Consider the following 21893-nt stretch of genomic DNA (forward strand, 5'->3'; position numbering starts at 1 on the left):
GCTGTTGTAGGAAAAGTATAGTGTGCAACATGTGGAGGAAGGCCTTTTCTCGCTCGTGTGTTTGCGGTATTCGCCTTTCAGACTCGTACCACAAACTTCCACACTCGCGAGAAAAGTTGGACTTTCCCCACTTGTTGCACAATATACTATCATCATGTATTTCTTTGTTTTGAGCCTGTTGTCTTTCAATGCTCGGCTCAAACGCATTAATTGCGTTCGATAACACCTGTCATTGTTTCAGTAGTTTAAAACAGTTCATAATATACTACGCCAAGCTGATCCCACCAAATATTGACCTTGGAACCGTGAATATTCGGTTCGGCCATCGACGTGGAAGCATGGCCAGAATATACCTATGATTTTATGTGCTTGGGATTATCGTAATGAACCCATTTTTCTTCTCCAGTCACAATGCGATGCAGAAATACCTTTCTTCTTTGCCTTGCAAGCAGCTGTTCACAAGCACACAAACGCCGTCCAACATCACTCGGCTTCAACTCGTACTTCGACTAATTTCCTTGTTTCTCAGTCATTCCCATGACTTTCAGGCGTTTTAAAATGATTGGTGGCATCACTTCCTATAATCCTGCCAATTCTTGTCGCGTTTGACACGAGTCTTGATCAAGTAATGCCTTCTCTCTTCCATCGTCATGCTGGTCTTGAAGAGTTGAAACTCTTGTTTATATTTGTTAGATCAATCGAAAAAATGCCTCAAAAGGTTTTTATTGCTCAGAAGTGCACATGCGTTCTATTCTCTTGATGTTTGAAGAACCATATAGCGACAGTATTGCTGTGTAATAAATAAACAAATCATTCGAAGTAATTTTTCGACACACTTCAGTTCCAGTAAAAAACCCTCAATCCTTCAGAGCTTAAAAAGGTTCGAGGTCAATGTTTGTATAGTCTTATTCTGATCACGATATCCCCATCGGAAAAAGTCATACACTGTCAATTCAGGAAATGTAGGAGGACCCGGAAAAATATCAGGTGAATAGGGTCCAGGTAACGAATACAAATATACGCCTTATTTCCATCTTGTTGAACTCTTCTATAGTGTTCTTTACTAACACTTTACTACAAAATTTCAATATTTCGCTCTGGAAACCATTCAGTTATGACTTACTTCCTTCAGTTGCTCCAGTTGTTTCAATTCAAAGGAATGTACTGAAATTTTAAAATGAAAAATTGTTATCATCTGAATTCCTGTTAAAATTTGCGTACGAATCGAAACCTTATCCCGCATGAATAAAGCAGTCGTATATGGTTACAAGAAACCGGATCTGCTGATGAAACCAAACAAACTGTTCATACTATTCGTACAACCCATTCCATATATCATGGTGATAACTCCAGAACACACAGTCAAACAAAATATAAATTTCAACTCCTCCCTTTATTCACGTAGGAACGTAAATCATTTGCAGAGCCTTATTTGAACATCTCAGCCAACTATAAAGCACATATTGGGCCCCTCATTAGAGCAGGGATTCCTTAAAGGTATAACGTCGTTAAGACACGTAGTGAATAGTATCGGCTTGTTTGTTCTGGCTTGGTTTTCACACTCATTGATTAATGCATATTTAGCATCGTATAATTGAACTCTTACTAATAACTCCTACACATTTTATGATTTCTTGTTAACTAAAAGAAATAGCTTTTGGTAAATAAAATACGCTCAAATTTTTGCAACTTTCAAATCGAGAATTATCAGCAGCTAGGTACTGTTGAAGCCATCAAAAAAATTTTCAGGGAATTATTTGCCAAAATTGACAATTTGAAAATTTTTTGACAGTTCAAACAACCAATCTAGTTTTGTCATTTTGTTTCTTATGAAACAATTGATTGAAACTTTGTTTAGAAAAAATTTTCCCTACGTTTTGTGATGGAGGGTAGATCTTTTCGTGGTAAATCATCCTCCTCGTCGGCTCAGGTCGATTCTCAACAATTAAAGTCGGCTTCTCTGAGCTCAGATCAGTTTGCTTTACTCATGAGGAAACTGAATGAGATGTCTACTGATATTTCCATAATTAAATCTGATCAACAAATCCTTCAGTCAGATCTTTCTGAGTGTAAATCCATACTCGAGAAGCACTCGTCTGATATACTTCGCCACAGCGATACTTTGGCCACCCATTCTCAAACCATTGATCAGCATGGTTTGGATATTGCCACTTGCTCCTCAAGGATTGACCGCTTGACTGAGAGCCACAGGTCCCTCAAAGACGTTGTAGATTCTACTGATCAAAGGCTATCAAGATTCGAAAAGTCTAAACTCTCCACTAGTACCTGTCCTAATCCAAACATGCAACCATCCGAACTGCTTGATCGTCTTCGGAGATCCCACAATGTTTTGATCCGTGGTGTACCCGAGACGAATTTCAATGAGAATTCGTCTGTAGTTTCAAGGATTCTTGATTGTGTAGCTCCTGATGCAAACTTGCACCGAATCTCAGTTGCAAGAATTGGCGCCCCTTCTACCGATCGTCCTAGGATTTTAAAAGTTTCATTCACTAACCCAATGATAGCTACTAAGATCCTGAAGAATAAAACGATGATAAATAACAAACCTGATTGCCGAAATTTCAGCAACTCGGACGACAAAACACCTATGCAAATCAAGGAAGTTAGCGAGTTACGTGAACAGTTCAAGCGCAGAATAAATGCAGGAGAATCTAATATTAACATAAAATATCTATCTGGTACTCCTGTTATCACTAATATTACCGATACGAATAAGCCAAAAAACTAAATTAGCCTGGTAAGTGGTCTATCGTCTATACCTATACGAACGCACAGTCTTTGCTGTCCAAATACCCTGAACTGATGGCCTATGTTGGATTTTACCGTCCGACTTTCATTCTAGTGGCTGAATCCTGGCTTCTTCGGTGAATCCCGAGTGAATCTTCAACACCTTGGCATTCAATTGAAAGTGTGTAATTTTATTGTTATTGTTGTTATTTTTTTTCTCCAGATGATATTTGTTATTTTTCGCTTTTCAAGCACTTTACCTTGTTCTCTTCTTCTTCAAATGTTTTTTTTCTGTGAGTTTATAGGCATTGCCTAAACTTTAATCGATATCTAATAATAATAATAATAATTTCACCCCATCATGTCATTTCACTGAATATTTCCCTCCTGTCAAAAATTTTATGTATATGGAGAACAATTATCGAAAATTACAGCGATAATTGCATTCAGTGAAATTATCAATTACTATGACAACACGATTCAGTTTGACAACTTTATTCAAAATGAATTTCGAAACGTCACGTTTTGGCAATGTGGAGGTATGTTCAGAGTACAAAGTATAAATGCACTAATCAAAGAAATATTCCCAGAAATACAATATACAGTCACAAATATATTTGGGGAATATTTATGGCTTGTTGCTGCGAACGAGAATATGAATCGAATGAACATGGGACCTTAGAAGAATTGACGTAGATACTAAAAGATTGGGCGACCAATAAGAGAAAGATATACGGGACCGAATATGAAGATGAAGAAGCAACGTTCAAGACAATGTGGAACGTTTTGTGCAAATTCTCGCAAAAAAGTACTATAATGTATGAACAAATCCATCATTCAACACATCAACAAGTGGATTTTTTGACTCCAAACTAATAATGATCAACAGACCAAACAAACATAAAATTACCACTATATTAACCAGTAGTAAATGTCAGTAGAAAAAGCGGAAGAATATCACTAACATCTAAATTCAGAATATCCGATTAAGCATAGCCATCAATATGTAATCAGTGACATTTACAGGAACCGTACTGCAATTCCTTCTGGGGCGAATAATATACCAATCTGACTTCAAAAAGAATCACAGCACCGTGATGCTCTTTTGAATGTCACTGAGTATACATTTACGGCTTTGGGTAAGCAGCAATCGCAAAACCCTTTCACATTCAGTTTTCTCAGAGCATGCTAAATGCAAATGAATAACCTTCTCAACGGCTTTGTACAAAACTGATAACAGGCTAATAGGACGCAGATATGAAAGGACGCTTAGAACTTAGGAATCCTTAACAGTGGGTATTACATGTTGATATTTGACTGGACTAATGAGCTAATCTGACATGGTTTTTATAAATTAATTTCTTAGAAACAAATGTTTTTCATAAAGAATTTTTCAGAAAGAACGATGGAAATAGAATTATTCACGATAATTTCAATGTAGTTGATTCTTTTTTGGTTTGTTTTCTATCGACGGTTAATTTAATTTTTTTTTCAAACTTACAATGACAACATCATAATATTTTGACAGACAAGATCATCGATTGTGTGGATTGGTGAATTTGTGTTCATTTAGTGTGGAAAACTTTTTTATAGAAAGTATTTCAGGATAGAAAAAATGTATTTTGAATTCATTAATTTTTCATGGATTCGAATTGATATCGAATAGATGATTCAGGAAAGGTGTATTGTAATACACAATAAACGTGCTCAACGGAATATTATGGATATGTGATAAAATATATTGATTGAATTCAGTTTTCAGATTCTTCTGCTGCGTTTCAACTTCATAAAATGCTCGGATATTCCGTTTTTTTTTTCGATATGATTAAATAAAACAAACTTCGAATAGATGTTGCAGACATTCTCGAAGCAAAGATATTGAAGTGAATTTGATGGAAAAATTCTTTTGTGAAATTCATTCTTCCAGGAATCCAGATTTCTAGTAAAAATAAGATAATACCGCCCACCATTATTTGCCGCCCTTCTAGAGCGGGCCCTGCGGTTTCAGGTTATTCTGCTCAGTTTTCACTCAAAAGCTTGAACATTTTGTTTTTTTTTCTTCGAGATTATCGAGTAAATAATCCGCAATTATGCGGATGAAACATTATTTTAAATCCGAATGCGCCTACGCCCAACACCAGTGAATTCGATGTAAAAAAAGAATTATATTCTAAATTAATGGAATGTGGTATGAAATAAAAAAACTTCTTACAGAAGGATATGTTGAAAATGGTAAAATGGATTCGTTTCTTGTATATTTTGCATTTCCTTCTGAGGAATCAACATTCTAATCAGAGAATTGAAGGAAAAATAATCCAGAATCCGCCCCAAATGGCAAAAAAATTCGGCAACATTCAGCATAGCGAACGCCGACAAGCTTGATGAGCGCATGTGTTTTTTTAGTATCAATAACCCGTAAAAAACACTATGATGGGATTACGGAACATCTGGATATTAATGAGTAAAATGCATAATACGACAACTTTGATGGTTTTTGATATCAACTAAATTTGTCGGTATTCCTTCCTGTTGCTGACCGAATTAAATATCTTTCGGTAATTTGAAACTCTACACATGTGATTTTTGTTGATCAAGCTTGAACTGCCGCCATTGAATTTTGCCGCCCTAGGAGACCGCCTACGCTGCCTCCCCCTAGCGACAGCCCTGTATTGTTGTGTTATCATTAGAAATCAAGTGATGAATACGAACATGTTGTGTGATCAGATTTGAAATGAGAAGAGCTATATTCTAAAGCAGTCGTGTAGAAACACCGTCCAATTAAGTTTTTATATTGTACTCAATATTTTCATATCGAAAAGAAAACAAAAACGAACATAGTGATATGTGGATAACGTAATAGAGCTCATTTTTTCGAACCGCTATAATGCATCAAAAAACAAACTCGAGAATAACCCTGGAGAACTCAGCAGTAAATTAATTCTGGGAATATCTAGTAGATTGAGCTTCTGTGAGAAGTTTCCCTGGGAAGTTCAGGAACTGCCATGATTGATTTCTTTTTCAATATTGCATGAAGCACTCAGACTTGTTACAGCTACTGCGGCTTCAAACTTCCTGCTGAACATCAGTATCTCATTTATGCGCAGGAATACATTATCGAATCTGTGGAAAATCAGGATTAACAAGAATATATAGGTGTATCACGATTTGCCACAAACGTTAGACATTAAAGCGCTTGGAAATTCCACCACAAACTGTTCTGTATACAGGGTGCTTGACAGAAAAGGACTGATAATTCCTGTTAAAAAAATTCACTTCAACAGAGATTTACGAAATATATCTAAGAGTGGAAAAATTTTATATTAATTCATTTTTACAAGGTGTTCTCCAAAAAGAATGGTATTGCAAAAATATTTTCATGTTTCAATCGTATGGAAATTTCACAAATGCCTTTCCATCGCATAAACTTAAATTTTTCCTGAAACCAATAATTATTGATTAAAACATTTTTGTCCTTGTTTTATTGATAAGAAAGTTAGAAATTTTCTAGCGTTGAATTTATGCAAGAGATGTTTTCAAATATCATGATGTTCGCATAGTTGAAGCTTAGGAGATCTCGATTTCGTCGGTTAGGAATCCTAACAATTCATCTGACAAGCCATCTTAACAAAGTTTGTATGAAACTCTGTGGTATAGTCATCGTCCTGTCAAAATATCAAGTGTTCAGAAGGAAATGAGCTGGCGGTGGCCCATAGACTTCCTAACAAATGGCTTAGCTTTGGTAATTCTCGTTGAAAATGTCAGATTCTAACCTCCAGCGAAAATGATCCTTCCTTTGTTATGAATCTAAATGACGATAAAAGCTAAAAGACATTCCTTAGGAAGTCCATGGAAATTGGAGTTCTTGAAGGTGAATATCAATTAATCTTATTCGAACGATCAAAAACGCATAAGTTTTATTTTTGATGAGAATTAATAGAATAACTGATGAGCCAACAATAGAGTTTCTGATGACTCACTGAAGTTTGAGGAAATTGTCACCGCTCTTTGAGGAATTTGATATATACGGACCACCAACCTAACCTAACCATAGTAACCAAGGTGATATACGGACTATACCCTAACTAGGTTGTTCAGAAAAATGCTCTCTGTCTTTTTTCTTCAATTTATACTTGCTTACTTGTCAGGAGCTTCGAGAGCTCGCCATTTCTGCTCTGATGGTACCATTGGAGACCACAGAACTCCTATACACGACCGTGCTTTTCTCTTATTCATTGTATCTTTGAACTTCCCACCTCTATTGGGTTCATGTTGAAAAGCATGTAGGGAAATGCCAACGGATCCCCATATGACGCTCCAATGTTTTCAATGATACAAAGAAATGGTAGAGTTGTTAGAATTCCATTTGATTCCCCTACCCCTTTTTTTAACCCTGTTCGAATGTCAGAATGACCTTTCCACCTCAGGCAGCCATGCATCCGTCTGGAACGCTAATTCTTGCCAACCCGAAATCGTTTCGATGTTCCTGTTTATAATAAAAATAAATGTTCAAATCGAACATTCAGTTTGTACGATCGTTCTGCTTCATTTCGTTCTGTCATGAATTTAATGGACGGAAACGGATTGGGCGAAGAAATAATGGAAACCTAAACTGAAAACATCCAACTGTTATATAAAATGGCACATCCCCCGTTCTATTTCGCACAGCTGGTATAGGCAGTGGCGTTCATGCCGGTTATAAATAAGGGATATTGGCCTTCAACTCCATTCGAAATCTGTGTAATAGATCGTTATGGCCTTTACCGCACTTACCGCATCGAGCTGGAGCCTGATCTTGCACTCCAGCTACATTGCGATTATTTGAATGTGGTTCAGTTGCGCAAATACAAAAAACATCTCGCTTTCATGCACGTGGTTGTCTTAAGTCATTACTGAACCTTTATCAGATAAAATGATCGGGAATAATAAAAGAAAAAACTCAAGAAATATATTTTAACAATGTATTCGAACTCGAGACCACTGCATCACCAGTTAAATGGAAAGATATATGACAAAAGGTCAGAACTACACCTTTTTCGATTGTAATTCAGAAAGCGTAATGCTCATAGACGTACAATAATATTGCGTAAATATATTGCACAAAAATATTTAGGTGGTACAATAATATCGTACAATATTGGGAGTTGTGCAATAATATTGAACATATGTGGATAATATTGAAGATTGTGAAGGTTTGGAAGCCCATTAAGCTTTCAAAAAATGGCCCAGCAATTAAGTATTCACTTTTAAAAAAAAATAACTATGGGTCTTAGCTTTTTAATTAAAAATCCTGTTAAGAAGACATACACGTTCTACGTAAAAAAGTGCCTGTATAGTGTTATAATTTCAGAGCTCTATCATCATAGTATTAGCGCAGATATAAATTTTTCTTGATATCGCCAGTTTTCCAATTTTCGCTTATAATTCGAAAACAAAAGAATGTGGACAAAAATGAATACTACTCTTGTTAGTTTTTCAGAAAAAGAGAACGAGAATGGGGTATTGAATATAGTCTTTCTCCTCTGGTTTAAAAGGTGTAGTGCTAAACATCGAAATTTGCCCACCCTGTTCAGTAACTTTGAGAACTACCGATAGAAGGCAATAATAAGATAGCAATCGTATTAGATTGGTAGAATATGCTTATACCGTTATTGATACCTACTCAATAAACTTTATTCTGCAATAATTCAAAATTGAGTATTAGTGAAAATATCTCCAACTTGGGATTTAGTCCAATGCACGATGATTGGGCTCTGCAATATCATGTAATCTTAGCCAGGTGGACAAACAAGACAGTGTAACGATACGTCTTCGGTGTTTGGATGCCAGTGATCCGTCAGTTGAGAAATGTTCGGTGGAAACTGAGATGAAAACGTTCTCGGAGATCGATGGATCTTTCGACGTTATAGAAAATTATATTTCACATTTTCTGATACGATCAGATCCCATTTTTTTTATTTTTCGATAAAAATATACAAGGTGTTTCTAAATTGGGTATACAAACTACAATGAGAGATGCATTGGATGATTTCAAAAGAAGAAAGTCTTGAAAATATACACTTTTGTTCGAGATTCCTGGTGTTTTTTGTAGCCCTACTCTTTTATGATGACCATACGAAATTATCGAATTTTCATGAACCATTCTAGAGGTCGGGAAAATAAGCTCCAAAACCAATTTTTTTTTTACTAATATTCTTTAATTACAACAGTGGTTCGTAGAGATACCTCATCATCAACTCTTTCGCGAAGAACGAAAAGTTACCAAAATTTCTACTTTTTTTCATTCGCAGATGAAAAATATTGAAAAACTACAATATAGATCATTGTTCAAAAGAATTTCACAAAAACCTCATAGAATCGGAGATTTGTAAGTAGCAATACCTCCAATTTTGTTTTGAACTGAAGAATTACGTGGTGTTGTCCCCTCTTAACACAGCGTTCGAGATCTGAACCTACCCCTGAAAATTCAAAATTTTTGGTCCTTTCGTTGAAAATTTGTCGTGTTTACGGCCGAATGGACATTATGTTGAAACGATAGAGCGATTAGTTCGGAGCACAAACTGTAAGAAATTTAATATTCGAGTAGAACCAACCCTAAATTATAACATATATTGAAGAGATACCGAGAGAGATACTCTATAGATGAAAAAATGCTAAATCATACAACTAATTTAAATCCATTCCGGAATAATTATACATCATCCATTATTCGCCCAAAATACAGTGTAATCATAAAAATTACACAGATTACCGTAGGGATAAATAACATCGACTCTAATATCAATAAATCCGCCAATCATGATTGAACACTATAACTTCGTGGTTCAGTAAACACATGAAAATGTCGATTAATTTATGGTTTGGCCAATCAATATTCCGAAGTTAATTATTACAATTTCAGCAATTATTATTTCGATAACGAAGATAAGGTAATGGTATGACAATTCTGTATGGTACAAAAAAAAATCACGATCATTGCTTTTTTCGAATCGATCACTGAAAAATAGACTGATATGACCTGAATTATTAACTTTGAAGGTTATACATAAGTGTTGAAATATTGCTCAGAAAAGACATAGAGCAAAAATGATTCTCCCGGTGTCATCTAAACAACTATACATATTTGTCCATCCTGTATAATAAACGAGTAGAGATAAATTTTCCGAACCGAATATAATCAAGGTATTTTCGTTGCATAGCGACTGATCAGAATTATCGGATTTTGTGCTCTATAAGTTGGCATCCTTGAACGACTTCAGACAAAATACTTCACTCGCGTCTTTGGCCAACAATTAGTTGACGAGAAGTTCCGTCTTTAGACAGATATCGTAAGCAATTGAGAAAGCTACATAGACGTACAACCTTGCCTACGCCGTTTTTTTTCCGAAATTCATGACTTTATTGTAGAAAACTGGTTAAACTTTTATGATTCAGAATATTGTCCATCGCTGGTCACTACTATCTTTCTAGCAGCGTACGAATCCCGCGTTGAAAAAACTGGTCATGTTTTGAAGCCATCCACGAATCGATCCAATTTTTCACTTCTTCGTAAGCTGGTCAGCCAGGCTGTGTACCATTGATCAAAACAAGTGAGAGTCCGTTGGAACAACGTCTGGAGAATACGGCGGGTGGGGTAGGACTTCCCATTTCAAGTTTCCAAGTATGTCTTGACCACTTTCGCAACATGGGGTCGGCAATAAAATCACTTTATCATGTCTCTCGTTGTATTGCGGCCGTTTATCTTTCAATACTCAGCTCAAATGAATTAATTGCGTCCGATAACAACCCCCTGTGATTGTTTCAGTCGGTTTTAATAACTCATATTACACTACGCCGAGCTGGTTCCACCAAATACAGAGCATGACCTTGAGATTATCGTAATGAACCCATTTTTCGTATCCAGTTACAATGCGATACAGAAATCTCTTCCGTCTTTTCCTTGCAAGCAGCTGTTCACAAGTAAACAAACGCCGTTCAACATATCTCGGCTTCAACTCGTACGGCACCCAATTTCCTTGTTTCCGAATCATTACCATTACTTCGAGGCCTTTTGAAATGGCTTGTTGCATCACTCCAAATAATCTTGACAATTCTTGTTGCGTTTGACACGAGTCTTGATCAAGTAATGCTTCCAATTCTGTATCTTCGAAAACCTTCTCTCTTTCACCACCATGCTGGTCTAAGACGTAAAAATCACCGTTCTTGAAGCGTTGAAACCACGTTCTTCCACTAATAGCAACCTCACTATAGGTATTTCAGACCATTCGTTGAGCTTCAGTCGCAGATTTTTTCATATTGAAGCAGCAAATTAAAATTTCCCGCAAATGACGAGTATTTGGCTCGGAAGCTGACATGTTCAATCGAGAATAACTTTATAATGCAGACACAAATCGACTTATATTTCGATGGCGTTATGTTTACAAATACCTAAGCTTATTGTAAGACATCTACAATCTATTTATTTCGACTACCACTTACCTCTTCAGTCATCCATTGCAAAACGGCAGAAGCAAAGTTGTCCACCTAAAAGATTCCGCAAGAATTAATTTTATAACGCTCAGTCAATAGAGAGAATTACACCTTATTCGAATGAATTTGATACAGTTATTTCGTACAGTTATTTCATACAGTTATTTCATACAGTTAATTCATTCAGTTATTTCATTCAGTTATTTCATACAGTTATTTCATACAGCTTTTTCATACAGTTATTTCAAACAGTTACCTCGATGTGCGAAACGAAAAGTTTTGAGAAGTTCTTGACAAAGCCTGACCATATATCAGATTGGCTTATTCGCGATTCAATAAAATCGCCCCTCACTTAACATCACCACCCGTGTATTCTCACAGCCCAGGAGCCGTACGGAACAGTGCAGATTATGCATCGCATAATAAAGCAATAATCAGGGCCGATAGTCTCTCTGCCGTTGAAATGAATACGGCCCAAACTCCTAGCATGAGATTACCAGAAAGTTATGTTCATAATATATTGCTGCCTCGATGTTTTTGAATATATATGCGGCCGTGCTTCTCCACCTACGGACTTACAGAGGCGTACCTACATGATAAGATTGCGGCCGCAAACATTCAGGATGTTTTTGTGTTCGGTCTTGACTTTTTGCGCGCTTGTTCTTGGGTGCTTATCGTATCGTCACAATGTTGGTATTCTGTGGTGCCTTTCGTTCGTCCGGCCTTGACTACAACTTCAGAGAGAAAATAACGTGGACACTTTAAATTTTCAGGGTAGTTTTCAGGTTTGATTCGTTTTTTCATCAACTCGAATACCTAATACTCGTTTGATCAAATTTAAATTGGGAATCAGCAGTATCAGCTGATTCGCTTTGTTTTTGTGCTTTGGAGAAAGAAGGAATTTCTCCAAGATTTCTGATATACTGGAAACAGTGGAGCTGTATGGAATTAGCGAAAGGCAAATGAATTTTAAAAGGAGCTTACTGGATCTTCGATGCAGGGTTTCTCTGATGGTCCATGGTGTTGAATAAATGTCATTGGATGCAGAGGTGTTGGTGGGTGTTCCTCAAGGGGGTGTTTAAGGCCCACTTTTGTTTTTGGTCTAAATCAACGACCTACCAGAAAAAATTAAGAGGCTAATGCCTAGTGAGGGTTTGCTATATGTTAAGAGCATACCTACGAATGAGGAATTTAGATTGCTCGAAGATCCTTTGGCAAGCTTCGATGTGCAGTCAGAGGGGAAGGTCGTCATGTTTATGGACAATACTTATCTGCAAGTGGCGGTATTTGGTATGTCGGGGGAAATTCAGATGAAAGGAGGCTTTTATGCTATCTTTTTTGGTACTTCACATACCTGAGAATGTTGTTCTGTACAAACAGGTTGTGAAGTTTTCACTTAAAACAAATTGCCTTGGTGTAAAACATAGATCATTAGCTGAACAGATATGTTCAGTACAAAGTTAATTGAAATTTGTTCGCTACAAACTCCTTGATTTGGCGATGTGATCTGTAGATTTTTGTTGTACAAAAGAGAGCATTGAAACATAATTGGTTTAACTGCATAACTGCTGGAATTTATTTCTTTAATTTTCACGTGAAGCCATAGAGTTTTAACTTATAATCAGAAACTCCTTCAACTGTTTGTTTTTCTCTTTGGAAAAAACCTTTTCTGTGGGACGAATTCTGAAAATTAAGAGAATGCTCATTCGTTATCTTCACTGCAGTGAGTAAATCATTTCGTATTTTCAGTCCCGATTAAAAAAAGAAGGATATTCTCAAATTCCCGCAAACCTTATAAAAAGTAGGCATATTATTCTGATTATACCTAATGCGGTGAGCGATTACCCTAATTGAGCAACTCGCCCTTAGGGGAGAAACCAAGAATATATATAAGGCCTATATAGGCTCATTTATTTCAATCTTAGTATATTTCAATGATAATTTCTTGATTGTACGAGCGAGGCAACGAATGGAACGTTTTTTCCGTTTGAAAATAAACAGGAGTAATCTGATGAGATATCCTGTTTATCATATCAGGCAGCAAGACTTTCTTCTTGTATTATTATTATACAATATGGTTTTTTATGTCTTGCCGATAGCTGCACTATAGAAGTTCTGGTTTCCTGATTTAAATTATTCTCCTTCTCCTGGTAGCTCTGCCTTTGAGCAAACTAAGTTAAAATATTAACAACTTCGTCTTATTGAGAATCCTATCTAATGATAGAAATTGAGGATGAAATAAATGAGTGGTTGCAAGTGGCCACCCAGATATTCTGAGGACTTCAAATATGCATTGGAAGAGAAGAAAAATATTACAGGAAATTTTTTAATACCAACGTTTCAATGTAATTCCAACTTGAGATGACTCGGTACAGCATTGATTTAGTTGCTTTGGAGCATCACTAACTGCATTGTACCTGCAAATTACAGTACTGATTTATCATTAAACATGGGAATAATAGTATATTCTAAAACAGGTTGCAGATTGGGATGCTATTCCAACACGAATGCGCTTCTATTCCAAAACGAGCGACGAAGGAGCTAGTTGCCTTCTGCAACGAGTATTAGACGATTTTTCCTCTATTTCATTCAAGTTTTGTGAAAGATTGTCGAAATTCAATGCAAAATTCAGATAATACATCCTAGTGCTTTTGTATTGTATCTTGGTAGTTGGTGTGGCTGAAAATTGACAGAATACGGAATTTGAACTTGAATCGTTTGTTTTGAATTTTGAAGAAAATTATAATTACGCATTGAATTCGTGAATTATGTCTGACGAAATCGATTTAATACCACAAGGATCAAGAGAAATTGCGAATAATGTTGCAAATCATTTCACTGTATCCAAATAATATTACCTATAGCTATTGACAATTGACGTGTGTTGAAATTTGATAGGATCAGTGTTAGTGTAGACAACCACAAGACGAAGAATATAACTAACTTAATCATTATGTATTGAGGAATTCTAGCGAAGAAGGTCGAAGTGCTAGTTCAGAATAGTGTAACAATGAAAGATTGGAGAAAATGGCAGAATAACAAAATTTTACTGAGAATTTCACTAATGTTGGTAATTTCAGTTTTCGAGACATCGTATTTTTAATAGACCCAAAGAAATCAAAATGAACAATAATTTTAAGACCTTCACTCCACTTCGAAAATTTAAATTCGCCATTTCATTTTTTATGACAGTAATCAGGTTCATTTATGAATGGCCTGACATCTGAACGGACAAATTAAGTTTTTCGTCTATAATATCGAGTATGTATGTCTACTCATTTAATACCAGTTTGACTCATTCTAGAGTTATCAAACATGGTATCACTGTACGCTCATTAAAAACGAATCAAACATAAAAATTCCCATTATAAACCATAATTATGCAATAAACAATACAGAATTGAATCTAAAATTGTCTATGAGTAATTTCGAAGAAAGAGAAGCCAATTGCGATTATTCGTTTAAATAATCCGTTGAAACAATTTCGAATGGACTTCATCAATTTAATAACTTTATCGTATTGCAATCAACACATATGAAGCGTTTGATTGAGGAGATCATCTGTTGAATTAATAGGGTTAACTAATCCAACCTTCAATTGGATCGCTCGGTTTGGTTCACTGATGAGAATGAATTGTCCAAGGGGAAAAACCATTTTAATCGATTCATTGAGATCTTGTTATTGACGTGAAAGTTGATATTTTTGGGATATATTAGGCAAATTTGAAAAGTCCCCGGTTTGATGCACATATGACGGTGCTAGTATTAAATCCATATTGTTATTAGTCCGACCATTAGTTTGTGAGATATTGCGTTGTGAGTGTAGCTACTTTTGTTATTTGAAAAAAGATGGAAAAAAAGAATTTCGTGTGATGATAAAGTATTGATTTTTGAATGAAAAAAAAAATACAGATGAAGCAAAATCTTGGCTTGATGAAGAGTTTCCGCGGTCTGCACCAGGAAAATCAACCATCAATGATTGGTATGCTGAGTTTAAAAGTGGTGAAATGAGCACCGGATACGGCGAACTCAGTGGACGCACAAAAGAGGCTGTCACCGATGAAAAAATCGAAAGAGTTCACAAAATACTTTTGAATGACCTTAAAGTGAAGTTAATCGAGATAGCAGACATTGTGAAGATATCATCTGAACGTGTATATCATATCATTCACGAATATTTGTACATGAGAAAGCTGTGTGTGAAATGGATGCCGCGCGAGCTCCTAATCGATCAAAAGCAACGTGTTGATGATTCTGAGCAAAGTTTGAAGCTGTTTAAGTGAAATAAACCTGTATTTTTGCTTTGATATGTGACAACGGATGAAACATAGCTCCACCATTTCACTCCGGGGTCCAATCGACAGTCAGCTGAGTGGACTGCACACGATGAACCGAATCCAAAGCCAGGAAAAACAACAGTCAGCTGGCAAGGTTCTGGCATCAGTATTCTGGGATGCGCAAGGTATAATATTCATTGATTTCCTCCAAAAGGGCCAGATCATCAATAGCGATTATTATATAGCGTTATTGAATCGTTTAAAGGATAAAATCGTTAAAAAACGGCCCCATTTGCAGAAAAAAGGTGCTGTTTCGTCAAGACGATGCACCGTGTCACAAATCAATGAAAACAATGGCAGAATTGCATGAATTAAACTTCGACTTGCTTCTTTATCCACCGAATTCGCCAAATCTGGCCCTCAGCGACTTTTTCCTGTTTTCAGACCTCAAAAGCATGCTCGCTGGAAAGAAATTTAGTGCCAATAAAGAAGTAATCGCCGAACCTGAGGCCTATTTTGAAGCGGAAGACAAATCGTACCACAAAAATGGTATAAAAAAATGGAAGATCGCTAGAATTGCTCTAACGCACTCGGGGACAACTATGTTGAATGATAAAATCGAATTTTCCCAAAAAAAAATGTGTTTTTTGACTATGGTAGACCGGGGACCTCAAACTGAAATAAATGTAAAAAAATACACAGTGTTGCCATTAATTGTATAATTTATATTGAAAAACACTTTACGAATCTGCTCACTGACAAGACCACCAAAAAAAATTAATATGTCAATACAGAATAATACATTTGTTTACTGCATACGCCTCGCCATGATTGATTAGGCGTGAACCGTATTTTTCCCCTTCATATTAGTAATACTCGATAGAATTCCCCGATTCTCTTATGTTTCTCATGGAATATAAGGGTGAAAGTACATCAGAATACGAGTATAACCAAATATTCGAATGCGCCATACCTTCTTCGATCAATAGCGTCCCCTCTCGTTCACCATAACAACAAATTTCTTATCCTCACAAATAAGTTGGAATAAAATTGATTGTGGAATATCTTGACAACCGGTCACGACCTATAATATTTAGAATGAATCAAACCGAAAGCTAATCATTTGCTTCTGATATTCGTTATAACGGGGGTTTTTTTTCGAGGTATATAACTTTAAGTTGGCATTTCTGTTCGAAATGGCGACCGATTCAACAGCTGTTAAGTGATTTATTCTCAGTTTGGTTTGGCAATTCATCATGAATAGACTCACGCCTGAACAACGCTTGCAAGTAGTGCAATTTTATTTCGAAAATAATGGTTCTGTGCGGAGTACGTATCGCGCACTACGTCCATTTTATTTTGTTTAGCGATGAAGCGCACTTCTGGTTGAATGGCTAATTTGGAGTGAAGCTAATCCTCAATTGTATGTCGAAATACCGTTACATCAAGAAAAACTGACTGTTTGGTGCGCTTTATGGGCTGGTGGAATCATTGGTCCGTACTTCTTCAAAAACGATGATGGCCAGAACCTTATAGTCAATGGTGATCGGTATAGAGCCATGATAACTAACTTTTTCATTCCTGAATTGAACAACCACGATCTCCAGGAGCTGTGGTTCCAACAAGACGGCGCAACATGTCACACAGCTCGTGCCACAATCGATTTATTGATAGACACGTTTGGTGACCGCCTAATTTCACGATCTTGTGATTTAACACCGCTAGACTACTTTCTGTGGGGCTATGTAAAGTCATTGGTCTATGCGGATAAGCCACAAACCCTTGACCATTTGAAAGACAACATTCGCCGTGTTATTGCCGATATACGGCCACAAATGTCATCGAAAATTGGACGTCCAGATTGGACTACATCCGAGCCAGCCGTGGCGGTCATATGCCAGAAATCATATTTAATGTAATGCCACAGGATTATCTTGCGGATAAATAAAATTCATGTCAATCGAATAATCCATCGTTGTTTTATTGCAATTCAAAGTTCTATAGCTCTAAGAAAAACACCCTTTACTTATTTATTTAAATTTTTTTCTAAAGCTTCAATCAACCCATTGCATCAACCAAGAAATTTTTTTTACTTGGAGACATATGAATTTGAACTTGAGGACATATATTGGTAAAATGAAACTGAGTTCAATATTTCTTACCATGAATTTTTAGCCTATAAAATTTTTGAGATATGAATTTGAATTCGAATATTGCTGTTACATTTTCATGATATTTTTATTGCGTCTCACAGAGAACTAGGAAAGTAGGGATAGAAAAATTGGAATTGCTTCGCTTTGAAATATCATATTTGAGCGTACATTTCCTGAACAAAGCGTCAATAGTTCTGAAATATTGACACAGGAATGGTCTTAAACGATAAGTTTCAACTCATTGAATCATTGGTCGAATTCGATTCTGATCCTCCCTCCAACTGGCCTCAAACACGATATTTGTCGAAAGAAATCCCCTAATAACTTGAAATTTTTTGGTTGGTTCAGATTTCGAATGCCTCCCTAAGTATGGTCCAAAATTTTGATGTTTGCCAGAAAATTTCAATAGTGTAAATGCAAAAGACATTAAATTTTGCATTTATTTATTGAATTACAAGTTGATTGTGTGTCCAAAATCAAAAAAAAAATCAAATAGATCTCATTCTGTATCATATATGTAGTTCTGTGGTTCAATAAGCGCAAAAATGAACGATGACTCAAAATCTCTCTACTTCACGTCAATGCTTTCATCATTCTTTCACATTTAATTTGAATTTTCTGTTTCTGCTTATTGACACAAAATTTTGCAGGATGTGCCAACAAGGACATGTACCTCGTTTATATGTTTTTCCCCAATATTAAGTGGAAGAAACGGTTATATTAGCAGTGGTTTTCGATGAAACTTCTAAATTATCTGTCCCAATCGTAGGTCTCTGAAGACTTATCCTGGCTTGTTTTTTGTTTAGAAAGTTTGTTACCAAATACCATGAGGGTATTCCAATATATTTCTTGGGAAATCAATACTCTAATCCTACCAGATTTTGCAGGTAATTCCGCTCCAGTAGATAGGGAAAGAAAAATTTCTGGAAGTGGGAATTCCATATTATCAAGTCCCTTATGATTTGTTTTTTATTGCTATAACGAGAAGAAAGTTTATTATACCTGATCGCCATCTACAAGAAACGTTTTCACTTTCTGAGATTGATGAGTTTGCAATGGGAAAATTCGAATCGATGGAATTTCTGGGACATTCAGCATTCGAAGTGAACAATACTATACTATAAAAATAACCTACGACAACTTTTGCAGTGAATAAGATTTGCATAAAAATGTATTCGTTACTGTTTTTCGACAGTTTAGAGGAAAAATAAAAGAAATCAATTTCTAATTTTTATTATCAGAAATTGACGAAGTCAAGGGTTGTCCTTAATGTTGTCAGTGTAAGGTATTATGTTTTCTGTTAACTAAAACATTACTTGTGAATTATTCTGAAATGATTTTGTTCTATAGTTTATTGAGGTTCACTCTTTTTCTTTTCATTTGATGACTTCATAATTCTTTCGAATTAAAGGTTGAATTCAGAAAATGCCAAAAGTGGCTAATTCTGTAAAAAATAATACTACGTATTCAAGTATATATTGATAATCACTTCTATGAAAACTAAGCGTCAAAGAAGCATACTATCCGATATTTTCATTGAGCAATCATAAAAATAATCATAATTACATTACTTTACAAATTCTCTCTTTTGTTTCAGGTCGACTTTCCAAGATCTCGAGATGTAAAATTTCAATGCTCATCCTGAATTGAATTGGAAGATCTGATGAGTAAGTATTCTTCTTCTTAACGTGCCTTTCCATCAATGGAGGTTGTATATCACCATAGAAAATTAGTCTCTGTTTTCGGCTTATAAGTTGTTCATAATTTAGACCAGTCCAATGGCGTATATTTCTCAACCAGGATAGTTTATGTCTTCCCAGTAGACGCCTTCCCTCAAATTTTCTCTTCATAATGAACTGAGCGTAAGGATGTGGCCCAAGAACGATGTTTTACGCATCATTATAAGTTTGAAAAGATCTTTCTCCGTACTCAACCTGCTCAACACTTCTTCATTGGTTGTATGCGTCGTCCATGATATCATAAGGGTTCTACGATAAGTCCTCATATCAAAAGCTTCCATGGGCGTCCATGTTTCGGCTCCATAGAAGAGTGAGGACCAGACATAGCATTTAGAAAGTCTCAAACGCAAATCCAGGCTGTTTCGTGAATCGGAGAGAAACTTCAGATGTCACACAAAGAATTTCTGCCTTGTTCTATCCTTGATCTTACCTCCATGTCTGATGGATCCAATTTACAATTCACCCAACAACCTAAGTTCAGGAACCTATCTACCTGCTCCAGAATTTGATCTTCAATATATAATGGTTGCGGGACATTTTTTTATCTTTCCATAACCATAACTTTGGTCTTTTACATATTTATTCTCATTCCTAACTCCTTTCAAGCCTGATACACACAGTTGAGGAGCAATTGTAGACCTACATCTGAGTTGGCGACCAAAACAGTATCGTCAGTGTATCTTACAGTATTGATATTCATACCATTTACTTTGATTCCCTCTGAGACGTCCGTCAAAGCTTTGCTGAATAGGAGATCGGAGCATTGGTTGACCAGCAATGACGACAAAACACAACCCTGTCCTATTCCTCTACAAATTTTTATCGGATATGATGTTGAGCCCTCTATCCTAATCTTAGCACTTTGATTCCAATGAATATTCTCTATCAAAGCTCATGGTAGATAGAGGACACAGAAGCGAGTCAGAATAACCTATATATGAAGAGTCTATCTCTCTTCATAATCAAGATACACAGTGTTATTGATTTTGTCAATTGCGTTGCATGCGATTTCAATACTCAATAAATCTAGTCAAACCTCAATAATATTCAGACAACACAGTAACAAAAATTCCAAAAAAAATTTAATTTCATTCGGTATTTATCGATTCTATTAGTTTTTGGTCACAAAATTGAAACACTAAGGTTTGGAGAGCTCTTTGTTTAAAGAAATTTTTAATGATTTATACCAGTGACATCATCTATGGAAACGATAACATCGAGAATTAAATATATTTATCGAAATTCATCTAAATTGGAAATAAACAATAAAATGTGTTCTGAAAAACTTAACATCTCAATGAAAAGCCGTCGAAACAGAAACAAAAATTGCTCAAAATGGCTACCATTCTACTCGATGCTTTTCTGTGCTCATTTAATTAGACAAGTTATTGATTTTCTTATCTTTTATTGATTATTTTTCATTTTGTTGCAAGCGTCTCCGATTCTCTGAAAAATTTGCGTTTTATCGTTTATTCGTGTCGAGTAAACTTCTGATTTGAAGTAACGCGAAACAAAATAATTGATAGGAATCAAGTCGGGGCTCCTTGCAGGCCCGTTATGATGTCCACCCCTACCTATCCAACGATTCGGAGAAGATCTGTTCAAAAAATTGATCACAATGGCCTTGAAATGAAGTGCAGCCCCATCATGTTGAAAATACATGCTTCCGCCATCAACAGCTTCTTCAAGCAAAACAGATAAAATATTTTGCAGAAAATCAAAATAGACTTCGCCTGTCAAATATGGTGATAACACGTATGGAACAACCAATTTATTAAAATAAACACCACATCAAATCGTCGAATGAAAACCTGTATTGGGAATGAGTAAAAGGATTTGGTTGGGCGAAAATTTTTAAATTATTAATACCATCTCTGGTAAATTGTGTTTCAATCGCTGGACATCCGTATAAAATTCTTTGATTTCGCAATATTCACCTAAAAACTAGTTGATCGATTTCATCGCCTAACACTTCTTATCTTTTCCTATTACTACTAGATTTATTGAGTATTAAAATCGCATGCGGAAGTTCGAGGAATACCTTGCTCCTTTTAGTTTTTTCTCCTTCATTCGAATATCTCATCAGATCCAAGAAATATTGATTTACAGGGTGTTTTTTTGTGTTGAATCTTATTCAACAATTTTTCCTTGGCCTGACCGGAAAAAAAATCAGTTGCTCCGTATGCCAGAAGTTATGGTTGTTGCAGGGTATAAACATACCAAATATCTCGCATCAGTGTCGTCTATCTACCCTTAGCTTCCGCTCATTTACCAATTAATCACCCTATCTAACGGAGGCAAAGAAGCAGATAGCGATCAACATAAGACAGCGAATTTTCAGTAAAATTTGGGAGATTAATGTTCAAACCGTCCAAGACTTGATGCGAGAAGACTGCTTATTGTTGAAGACCATAAAGCTTCACCTCTAATTTTGAATAAAAATTTTGGCTTGAAAACTTTGTTTCCTCTTTACAATTGTATGAAGAAATCAATTGTATGAAGAAATTTGT

The 21893-nt window shown here is 35.9% G+C and overlaps 1 protein-coding gene across 1 annotated transcript in view; it reads left to right on the plus strand.

Annotated features, from left to right (window-relative positions):
• The window catches only part of LOC123672760 (chaoptin-like), a 156012-nt gene that overhangs the window by 44119 nt on the left and 90000 nt on the right, over positions 1-21893 (plus strand). The window contains exon 2 of the mRNA XM_045607035.1: positions 19242-19311. Within this exon, the coding sequence (XP_045462991.1) occupies positions 19308-19311 (4 nt within the window). The 5' untranslated portion in view covers positions 19242-19307. The remainder of the gene's footprint in view (positions 1-19241; positions 19312-21893) is intronic.

Source organism: Harmonia axyridis, chromosome 2 (assembly GCF_914767665.1).
Source record: "Harmonia axyridis chromosome 2, icHarAxyr1.1, whole genome shotgun sequence".
NCBI lineage: Eukaryota > Metazoa > Arthropoda > Insecta > Coleoptera > Coccinellidae > Harmonia > Harmonia axyridis.